This window comes from Ambystoma mexicanum, chromosome 6q, assembly GCF_040938575.1.
Source record: "Ambystoma mexicanum isolate Mex_15411 chromosome 6q, UKY_AmexF1_1, whole genome shotgun sequence".
In the NCBI taxonomy this organism is placed as follows: domain Eukaryota; kingdom Metazoa; phylum Chordata; class Amphibia; order Caudata; family Ambystomatidae; genus Ambystoma; species Ambystoma mexicanum.
In genome coordinates this window covers 878,378,978-878,389,805 of record NC_090937.1, presented here as the reverse complement: position 1 = coordinate 878,389,805, position 10,828 = coordinate 878,378,978, and the positions used below count along the sequence as shown (strand labels likewise).

Sequence of the window (10,828 nt, the reverse complement as noted above, 5' to 3'; positions counted from 1 at the left end):
CAGTTCAGCCGAGCAGCCCGTCGCAAGAGCGCGCTGCTCGAAAGTGTTCTGTTTATATGGTTGTCATGGAGGCGGCGCGCGTGCGCGTCTCGGCTCCCGACTTCCATCTTGGTGTGGGACTCGATGACCGCAGTGCATGACTCGCAGTTCACCCCTCCACCGCGCATCTGCTCGTAGTTCTACCCTACTGATGCCCGGGTATGGGCAGAAAGCCCATATGTTGAAGGAATAAGATCTACATGGTATGACATCCAAATCCCCATTCTTTATGTGCGTATGCGTATGTGCGTCAGAGCTTAATAGAGGCACGTCAATAAGCGCATTCCCAAAAGTGGACAATGGGCTAAGTATTACATCACAGTGTTACCACGAGTATATTACCAGCTGGTACCAAAGGGATTATATGCTGGAAAAGTAACGGTGTCGCTATATATGTGTGTAAATCAGTATTGATTGAGATGGTCTGAACTCAAAGATTCAATGTGGGAGAGACGGGAGAGGTAGAGTCGGATGGGTTGGGGGGAGTCGGGGTAGGGGGCATCCGGGCCGTGAAACCCACAAGGTACCCGCCAAAGAGGGCCATGAAAGGTTGAGAGCTATGGGGCATAGCTCTCAACTCATCCGCTTTCGGTGGGTGTCAACCGCAAAAAGCATCCAGACACCCGCCAGCTCATCTGTTTCACCTGCCTTGGAGCCACAGACTCTGTTGCATACCTCACACAGGCTCAGTCTTACTAAATGAGCCAGCGCAGCGGGCTGTGGGCACAGAAGCCAAACGAAAATGTAGGGAACAGCCCCACAGACTCAACTCTACTGAGTCAGCACCGAAGAGCTTCAACTTTCTATGTTGTATTTATTTAGCCTCATGTGAGACATTATGTTTTAGTTTATAAATATAATACGAGATTAATTTGTAACCAAAACGTCACCCGCCTTACAATCAGCTGTCTCACTTGCCAAGCCCCCATACGACCATTCACTTCAATGGGCTCTCACCTGTTGGGGGTGTGTCCTGACCCCCAGCGATTCCCGTAAGCCCCCCAGCGCACAAGGACTCACACAGCACACGTCCTTCTGGCTCGGGCTTCCCAGTCGCACTGTCGCGGCCGGGAACGCCCCGTTTATTTATGCTGCACGCGGCGGCGTGCAACGTCACGCCGCCGCGTGCGCGCCCCGTCATCGGGCAGCGCCACACTCCTCCTTTTTCGGGAGGACAACAACAAACACTTAAAGACTACACACTGCAAACCAAATAACACTACAACGATAACCACATCTAAGACCCAGTTCCAAAACACCCCTTTATTGACATCCACCCGGGTCCCTTTATTTAACAGTTCTCACCATCAGGATGCTCAAACAAATGTCCCAATACGTAGTCGCTGAGGTGAGCCGGTTTCCCTCGCCCAGCCCTCTGGGGGTACCTCCCGCTCACCTCTGGCATGGGTGATCTGTCCATAGGCGTCGTCCGGGCCGGGGACTCAGGCAGGCAGGGTGTCTCTCCTTGGTTCTCAGGAACCACCCTTAAGTCCGGATCAGGGGGCGGGTCAGGTCTCGGATCCCCTAGCTTCTTGAAGAAGCCCACATTGCGGGTTACCTCAGACCTTCCGTCCGAGGCAGTCACCATGGGTCCCTTGACTGCAACGATGTCAGCGGCTCAGGCTCATACGGAAGGGAGAGCTTTCCATGGGGGTGTCTATTTCAAATGAGGACCTCATCGCCCGGCTCCAGCCGCTGCGGGGGAAGTCCTCGCCGGGTGTTATCGTGCTCGATCCTCACTCGCCGGTCTGCCTCGACCTGTTGGTTGTCGATTACCCCCGGTTCTTTCTCCCCCACCTCCGGTAACAGCCCCCGAGGGCACCGTTTGATTAACGCCTCTGCTGGGGCTACTCCGGTGGAGGCATGCGGGGTGGTGCAGTACACCCACAGGAATTGATAGAGAGCTCTTTGGAGGGATTGCCCCTGGCCCTGGGCGATTCTAAAGGTCTTGTTCAGAGTCCTCATCAGCCATTCGGCTTCACCGTTTGCCCTTGGCCATAGGGGTGTGATCTTCCTGTGTAGCACCCTGCAGCTCTCCATTAGCTCCGAGAATTGCTCGCTCTGGGACGGCGCCCCGTTGTCCGAGCACAGTGTGTGAGGGAAACCATGGGCCGCAAACACCTTTTCCAAGGCCACCACCACATGCTCAAATGCCACCGACTCCATGAATTCCACTTCTGGGTATCTTGAGTATTCGTCGACCAGCACCAGGAAGTGGGTGTCCATTGTGGTGGAGCCAAAGTCCTCATGACCAACTTCTCAGGGTCGCGTCCCCCGAGGCATCGCTTCTATGGCAGGCTCACGCTGCAGGGGAGACGCCGCCTGACACCAGACGCAGGCCGCCACAAAGTCGTCCACCTTGCGTTCCAGTTCCGGGAACCACACTTTCAGTCTTAGGTGGGCCTTAGTCTTGGCGGCGCCCTGGTGTCCACGGTGGGTAAGGGTGATCACCTCCCTCACCTTGGATTGGGGCACGACAATGCGATCTCCCCAGAGCAGAAGACCGGATGCCGAAAAAGAGAGCTCCTCCCAGACCTTCCACAGCTGCTCCAGTCCGGTTCTGGCCTCCTGAGTGCGCCCCGCCAGGGCCTCCAGCACCGACTTCCAGGAGCCATGCTGCATGGAGTGCCTCAGGATTTGGAAACACTCATCTTCCGCTGCAGCGGCCTCGAGCTCCTCCAGGGGCATTGCATTCGGCGTGGCCGCCTCCACCACCACACGTACATATTCATCGGCTTCTTCCGCACAAGTGTCATGGTCTTCCTTCCCAGGCGCACCCGGGTGTCTTGAGAGATAGTCTGCCGCACTATTTGCCCCCGGCCGATACACCAAGGTGACTCCGTATTCCAGGAGAGCGAGCATCCACTGCTCAATCCTGGCCGGCGGCTTGGATGACGACCCGGCCAAGATAGGAAGCAATGGCTTGTGGTCCGTCACCACCGTCACCGGGCGTCCGAGGAAGTAGAGCCGGAAGTGCCTGCAGCCCCAGAGCACCGTCAGCGCCTCGCACTCAATCTGTGAATACCGTTGCTCCGCATCCGACAGCACTTTGCTGGCGTAAGCCACCGGGCGGATACCCCCATCACGGTCAATCTGCGTCAACACGGCGCCCAGGCCGAACAGGCTGGCATCGACAATGATCTCCGACGGCAACGCTGGATCAAAGAAGGCCATGGTATTCTCTGCTGCCAGGGCACCCCTGATGTCATAAAATGCTGCCTGTTCAAGCGGACCCCAGTTCCAGGTGGTATCTTTCCTTGTCAATGCTCTGAGCGGTTCCGACCTGGAGGCCAGATTCTGGATGAACCGTCCACAGTATGTAACCATACCCAGGAAGCTCCGCACATCGGACCCGGATTCCGGAGGCTGTGCCTTTTTAATGTCCTGGACCTTCTTGGTATCCGGTGATACACCCCCTTCTTTAAATACAAAGCCAAAGAACTCTATCGATGGTCTCAGAAACTCGCATTTCTCCTTGTGGAGGGTGAGGCCCAGGGACTGCAACCGCTCAAACGTTTTTGCCAGCCACCTCAGGTGGTCCAACTCCGTCATGGCAAACACCAGGATATCATCACTGATATTCAAGACACCCTCCAGATCTGCTAGGGTGCCTCGGATGATATTTTGGAACACCTCCGCCGCCGAAGACACACCAAAGCTTAGTCTTTTGTAGCGGTATAGCCCTCAGTGTGTAGTAAAGGTGGTAATATACCTCGACTCGGGTGGAGAACAAACTGGTGGTAGCCCGCTCGGAGGTCCAGCTTTGAAAAGAAGCGAGCGCCCTGTACCTCGGCAATGATGTCATCAATCGTCGGGGTGAGGTGCCTCTCTCTCTTGATAGCTTTATTCGGCAGCCTCATGTCAACACAGATTCTGACGGCATCTGGTTGTTTGGGTTTCCGTGCCACTACAATTGGGGACACCCAGGGAGTCGGACCCTCCACCTTCTCAATTATGTCGAGACTGACCAAGTTATCGAGCTCCTTGTCGACAAGTTCACGAAGGTGAAAGGGTACCCTGCGATGTTTCAGGGCGATGGGCTGCACAGATTCATCGATATGCAGCCTCACTGGGTTACCAGCCATCTGTCCGATCCCATTGAACAGTGCGGCATACTTCTCAAGCAAGTCATTGATGTCCTTCAGATAGACCGAGTATGCAAAGCTGACGATGCCAAGGGCCTCCGCCGCTGCACAGCTTAACAAGGTACTGGTGCTCACCGGTGTCACGTAGAAGCGTGCAGTGATTTGCGAGCCGTCGTGCTCCACCTTTGCTACAAAAGCACCATCCAGTGGGATAGGGTCCAGACCACCGAAAGCAAAGATGCAGGCTTTCGGTGCTACCAACTTAGGAGGCATGTCCATAGCGTCATAGTGTCCCTGGGCCATCACATTGATGGACGCCTCCATGTCCACCAGGACCGGGACTGGAGACTGATTGACTTCCACCAAGCACCTTGGCTGCCTCCTGTTCTTCCCTTTCAGGATCTCCACGCTGGAGACGAAGGAAATGTTCTCTTCCTCCTCTTCGTCTGCTTCTTCCACCTGGGCGTCCTCTTCACTCTGGTCCACCTGAGCGACGTTAGGCGGTCGGCCCTGGCAAAGGAGACTGGACCGGGCCGGACCTCGCGGCACCATCACAGGCATGTCCGCCTTGCAAACCCTCGAGAAGTGATCTGGCAGCCCACACCTTCCACATGTCCTTCCGGTTGCGGGGCAATCCGTTGGGTGGGGCAGGTCGTACCCACACTTTTGGCAGGATTCCCCTGCCCTCCCAGCTGTCCCGGGGCCCGCTGCCAGGTCTTCTGGTGCCTCTGCCACCGCGCCACATCGCACACACCTCCCTGTCTTGATGGAGCGTGACCCAGCCTCCATTCTAGCTGCCCTCGCCTCAGACACCTCATGGCATCTCCCCAGTTCTAGGATGCGTGGCAGCGTGATTCTGGGCTCCCTTAACACTTGGCGCCTGAGCTTGCCCGACGAGCACGCCTGGATAAGCATGGTCCTGATCATGTCCTCCGCATCGCCCCAGGCACAGGCCAGCGACAGGAGTCTCAGGCGCCCATAGAAAGTGTCCAAAGTCTCGTCCTCTTTCTGTTTGGCGGACAACATCACGAAGCGTTCATAGTCTGCGTTGGCAAGAGGCAGAAAATGGGCTTGAAGCACGGTTTTCGCCTGACCGTAGGATCCATCCCCTGGTGGAAGCGATTCAAAGATCTCCTGGATTGAGGGCCCTGCCGAGTACAACATGGTTGCCAGCCTGCTGTCATCAACCACTTGAGCGTCCCGAAAGTACATGTCCAGGCGGTCCACCCACCTCTTCCATCTGGGCCCCAAGCTAGAAGGCGGGCTTGAAACATCAAACTCCGGGATGGGCTGCAAGCCCGCGTGTGCACGTGCCTGGGCCAAGGCAGGAAGGATTGGCTGGGCAACAGGTGCTACTGCGGCTGCACTGGAGGCAATGGGCCTTGAGGCCCTGCTTGAGCAATTGGAGGCTGCTGCACCGGCTGCACTGGAGGCAGTGGGCCTGGAGGCCCTGCTTGAGCAAGTGGAGGCTGCTGCACCGCTACTGGTTGTGCACCGTCCTGATCTTCAGTATCATTCATGAGTTTGAGCGCACAGGCACCCCCAGCATGGAAAATGGGGGCCGCAACTCAAACTCTGATCCACATCCAGGCACAGGAAAGTTCACCCTGGGAGCGAAGACGGCAAGAGCACACTGTCGCCCTCCACGGGCAATCATTAACAGCCCAGTCCCAGCCACCAGGGCTGATGATTCCAGGAAGCAGAATGAAGAACCACTGCAACACACCTCCGTGATGATGATGAAGATGAAAAAGCAGTAGGGCCACCAGTCTGATGATGAAGAGGATGAAGAAGGCCCCAGCCTTCAGCTGTTCCAAAAATTGAGTCAAGGAAGAATTATGGGCTATGCAGGCCCAGCCATTGTTGTCAGGATTAGTCAGGCGAGTACAAAGGCAGCGAATATGGCAAGGGAAATGTGCACACAGGAACAACGACTCATGTATGCTAGAACCCAGGAGTGCAAATAGAGTGTGACATCAAAACCAATATATGAAAAGGGATGTGGGGTAAGCACCTGACCGCGAGGAAAGTCGGCAAGCGCCTTACCCCCAATTGCTGTTACAGGTACTGACAGCGCTAAACCCACGTGGAGGGCAAGCAATGACAGGATCTGTGAACTAACACTCTTGATGGTATTAAATAAGGGAACTAAAGAACTGTACTCACGAGGACAAGATAAACCTCTTGAATGTCAGCTAGCCCACGAATCCTGTTGATGAAACTGGGACCCCGAAAGGCTAGAACAGCAATGGGAGGAAAACTAAATACCTAAGTTGGAATAGTGATTACAAATTAGTGAGGAAAACATAAGCATTCACACAGGAGCTAGCTACAACCGCACACCACACCTAATAATCAAATGGGAAATAAATGCAGTAGTGCAATGGAAAACATGGAATGGATCCCAATGGAAAATAAGGATCAGGAGCAGGGAAAAACGAAATAACCAATGCAAACTTCCCCCTACCCCTACAAGGGAAAGACAGGAAGCTAATCTAAGAGGGAGGCTAAGGCATACGGGTTTACAGCAGCAAAGGACAGAGTCAAAGAAATATAGAACACAGACAAACTGGGCTGCATCTAAAAGGGGAAAGCACTGAGAAATGCTGCCTGCAAACAGAGGAAGACAAAAAGGGAATCAAGGGAGCAGAAATCAATTAGCGCATGAATCCGAAATCCAGGGCGGAGGAACAAGAAAACAGGAACTAGGAACTAGGTACAAAAGCTAAGATCAAGGAAAAAAGGAACTAGTCACAACAGGATACACTGCAACGATGACCAGCGCTGGACTGAAGTAAGACTGAGGCTTTTAAAGCTGCTTAACGAGCACACACCTCAGGTGTGCTGATTGCTGCACCTGCAGCCACAGCTGTTGCCTATCCTCCACCCAACCTTGTCCTGCAAGGGTGGAGGTGGAGCAGTGGGCCAGGCATTCTGGGAAGCATAGTCATTTGGTTAAAGAAGCATGCTGGCTGCCAAAAACCTGGAATGGATCCGGAAGGGAAGTAGCTTGGAAAATAGGGATTTAGCGCTCCCAATTCATCACAGCACCGTAGCATAAGGTTCGGAGGAAAGGTCCAGTAGGGAATATACCCCAAATCATGCCCCCAAGTGGTGGGAACGGGAGCGAAGGGAGCGAGTCGTGACAATTGTAGCCCTCCTTTTCGCTTGCGCTCGACGTAGAAGACCCACAATTCGAAAAAAAAAAAAATTGGGGCATTGGCACGCAGATCAAACTGTCTGCTAGCAGTGTGTCCAAAAATTAGGCCTAGATGCCACTCACCGCCCAAACCGGAGCTCTGTGAAGTCCATGGCCTGATTATTCAAAATGACCACCAGCCGCGTGGGTGAAGCACGGCCTACGGCATGAAACGAAATGTCAGCAAGATTCCGTTTCAGGAAGAAAAATTGCAGATTCGTCACCGCCGGGCCCAGGCATCATTCCCCACTCGTCGCCACTGTTGGGGGTGTGTCCTGACCCCCAGCGATTCCCATAAGCCCCCCAGCGCACAAGGACTCAAAGCATAGCTCTCAACCATTTGTCTCGCAAAGGCGGGTGAAATCACCCGATTTTGTTTCTGGCAGGTGAGACGCCCATTGGAATGAATGGGCGTGCAGGAGGCTTGGCGGGTGAGTCAGTTCTTTGCAAGGCGGGTGACACCTGCCAAATGCGGGTGAGTTGAGAGCTATGCTCAAAGAGGTTGAGAGCTATGATGGGGATGCATTTTTGTTTATACAAAGTAATCTCCGGTTTTAAGAGAAACATCCTGTGTTCCTTGAGTATGGTCCTCAAGTAGATGCGAAAATCCCTCCACTTCTCATACGTTATATAAACTGTTCTTGAGAAGGCATCATAGTAAGAAATTTCAAATAGGAAAGAAAAAAGTGATAGTCCCATAATCCAAAGGGGAAAAGGTGACGCATTACTAAGGGAAACTTTAGTGCTCTGACATTGTTCCATAATGATGGAAAATTGCCGTTTTTTAAACCTCTGAGGTATATTAGAAATATTGTCTTTTTGAACGTCCAAACTTGTCAATAAAGATTTTTTTGAAACGCCCTACCATGCCTCTTTTGATTGTGTCCGTCGTTTGTTTTCATCAATTACAGAATTTCCGGGTGTTGCTGCTCGGCAACGGATACACAGAGCGTGATCTTCACAGGCTCTGGAGCGTGGACTAGCTGCGCCAGGATCGGACCATTGTGCGCAGCTGCGGGGGAGGGTCTGTGACCCCCTCCAGCCCGCCACACATGAGCGCGCCCTGAGGTCCCATAGACAGCGGGACTGAAGGCAGTGGGATGACCTAGCCATGGACAAATACAGCCGGGTGGCCAAAATAGGAGAGGGTTCCTTCGGCACTGCTATCTTGGTGACCTCCAGGGAAGACGGAAGGCATTATGTCATCAAAGAGATCAGCATCGCGCGGGTGAGAGCTTGAAACTTGTGTCAGTACTTTATAGGTGTCTAGCACTGCACCATGTAATGATACTCCCAAGTACTTAACTGCTGTGCCCACTTGATCTGCTTCATTGCTTACAATGCCAAGCGCTGCCTGGTTATGGTCCATCCAAAATTGCGTTTCAAAATAGCACTACTACACCTTGACTACATCACTGCCGCTGCGGCGCCCATCACAGAGCATCTGCCTGTTTCTTCCCCTTCAGCACCCAGCGCCGCGCCTAGCATTATTCTTACTGTTCCCACGATTGTCCTTAGTGTTCCCACCATTATATTGTTCCCTTCTCGGTACTGCTCCAACTGTTGTTATGGGGCGGAGGGGCATTAGTAATGCACAACATTCACCATTCTGGTGTCCCATTACGCTGGCTCGTTATCCAAGGACAATGAGAATGAAAGGATATGACCGTTTAAAATATTCAGTGTTTATCATTGAACCTACCAGATCTAGAACTTCGCGTGTTGTGCTGTCCCTAATCTTTGGTTCACCTACAGCAGAACTGCCTCCTTTATGATAGTGCCCCTACAGTACCCGACATTGCTCCCTGCTGCAGTAGCACCTACTCCTTCCAAACCACAACGGACCCCCCCCCCCCCCCCTCGGTTGCACCTGATGCTACCCTTACTGTGCACAATAGAAAGCAAAACGTGTGTAATGGGAAGCTGTGAATTTAGTGTTAACACTAGAGCTGCTCTGTGCAGCTTTACCTTAGTCTAGCTGTTTCTACCATTACGAGGAGTGGGGCAGTTAGGCACATAGTCTTGGCCCTGCCCCTGAGTAGGACCAGGCTAACCCTAACTGCTGGGTCCGATCCTCCCTGCATGGGCATACAAGCAACCCAGGATAGTTATTGGCCCAGTGAGCCATCATCGTGCAGTGCAAGTTGATTCCGTAGACACATGGAGAAAGGGGCTACTCTACTAATTCCAGCATTTTGCGATGTTCTTGCATGCTCTGATTGCAATCTTCAACTCTCCCGTCCTACTCTTCCTTGTCACAGTACTTCATGAGGCCCCTGCCTCTGATAAAGGACCTTCTATTTCTTTTCTTCCATATAACTACTCCCCTTAATCCCCTGCTTCCATTTGAACATATTCACGCTAGAGCATGGGATCCCCCCGGCGAGAGAAGAGAGTCGTCAGTACTGTGACAAGGAAGAGTAGGACTTTGAGTAATGAAGATTAGCTGTAAGTAATCAGAGCATTGCCTCCTCGTCCCAGTACTTATTTCATGAGGCATACCATAGCAGCAACGGGGAGAGGTCCCAATGAGACAAAGAGACAGTGCAACAACAAAAAACTCACCTTTTTAATGATTCCAAAATCACATCCCAACAGACAAAACACCAACCTTGAAGGAACCATACCCGTAGTGGGAGACATTCAACCGATAGTGGTTGACAAAAGTGCTCTGATCTGCCCAGTTGGCAGCCCTACGAGTCTCCTGTAGAGAACCCCGCTCCCCCCCCCACTGAGAATCCGCCCAGGAAGCAGCCAAACCCATGGTAGAGCGACTCGGAACGTGGTCGGGTACAGGTAGGCCAGAAGCCATAGAGACAACAGTACGGATCCACCGGCTAATGAAAACCAGAGAGGCCTTCCGTCCCGCACCAGCAGGGCCGAAAGTAACCAAGAGACTATCGGAATGGGCAGTCCGAGACAAATATTCCAGAATCGCCCGCCGCACATCAAAGGCATGCCAAGCCACCCCGTCCGGCATCTGCAGATCTTGGAAAAACGCAGGGAGTACCAGATCCTGAGAAGTGTGAAACCGAGACACAACCTTAGGCAGAAACTTTGGATCACACCGCAAAACAGTCCGGTAGAACTCTCAAGAAAGAAGGTCGACACGACAGAGCCCCAACCCACCTCTATGGGCAGACGTGACGGCATCAGGAAAGCAGTCTTCAGAGTAAGGTTTTTTATATCAATCTCTGACAGGGGCTGAAAGGCAGGGCCATGAAGGTATCTTAAGACTAGAGGGAGATCCCAAGGGGGGGGAGGCCCTACAAGGACGGGAGGCAGAGAGACCCCCGAAGAAACTTCCTCACTAACACCTCCCCATCCAGGTGGCCATCAGAGTCCCCAAGAGGATTTTAATGGAGGCCTAGTGGGAACGAAGGGTGGAGATTGCCATGCCCTTGTCAAAACACTCCTGGAGGAACTGGAGAATAGCGGGCAGACCGGAACATAGGGGGGATGCCAGAATGCCCACACTAAGCCCGAAAGTGGCCCCATTGTCTTT

General features: G+C 53.1%; 1 protein-coding gene across 4 annotated transcripts in view; it reads left to right on the top strand.

Annotated features, from left to right (window-relative positions):
- Positions 1-8,305: 8,305 nt before the first annotated feature.
- The window catches only part of NEK1 (NIMA related kinase 1), a 2,768,493-nt gene continuing 2,765,970 nt past the window's right edge, over positions 8,306-10,828 (top strand). For 3 of the 4 annotated variants that reach the window (XM_069631400.1, XM_069631397.1, XM_069631398.1), the window contains exon 1: positions 8,307-8,551. In XM_069631400.1, the coding sequence (XP_069487501.1) occupies positions 8,435-8,551 (117 nt within the window). In that variant the 5' untranslated portion in view covers positions 8,307-8,434. Of the gene's footprint in view, positions 8,552-10,828 lie in introns of all 4 variants that reach the window. The other variant, XM_069631399.1, reaches the window with a different exon arrangement.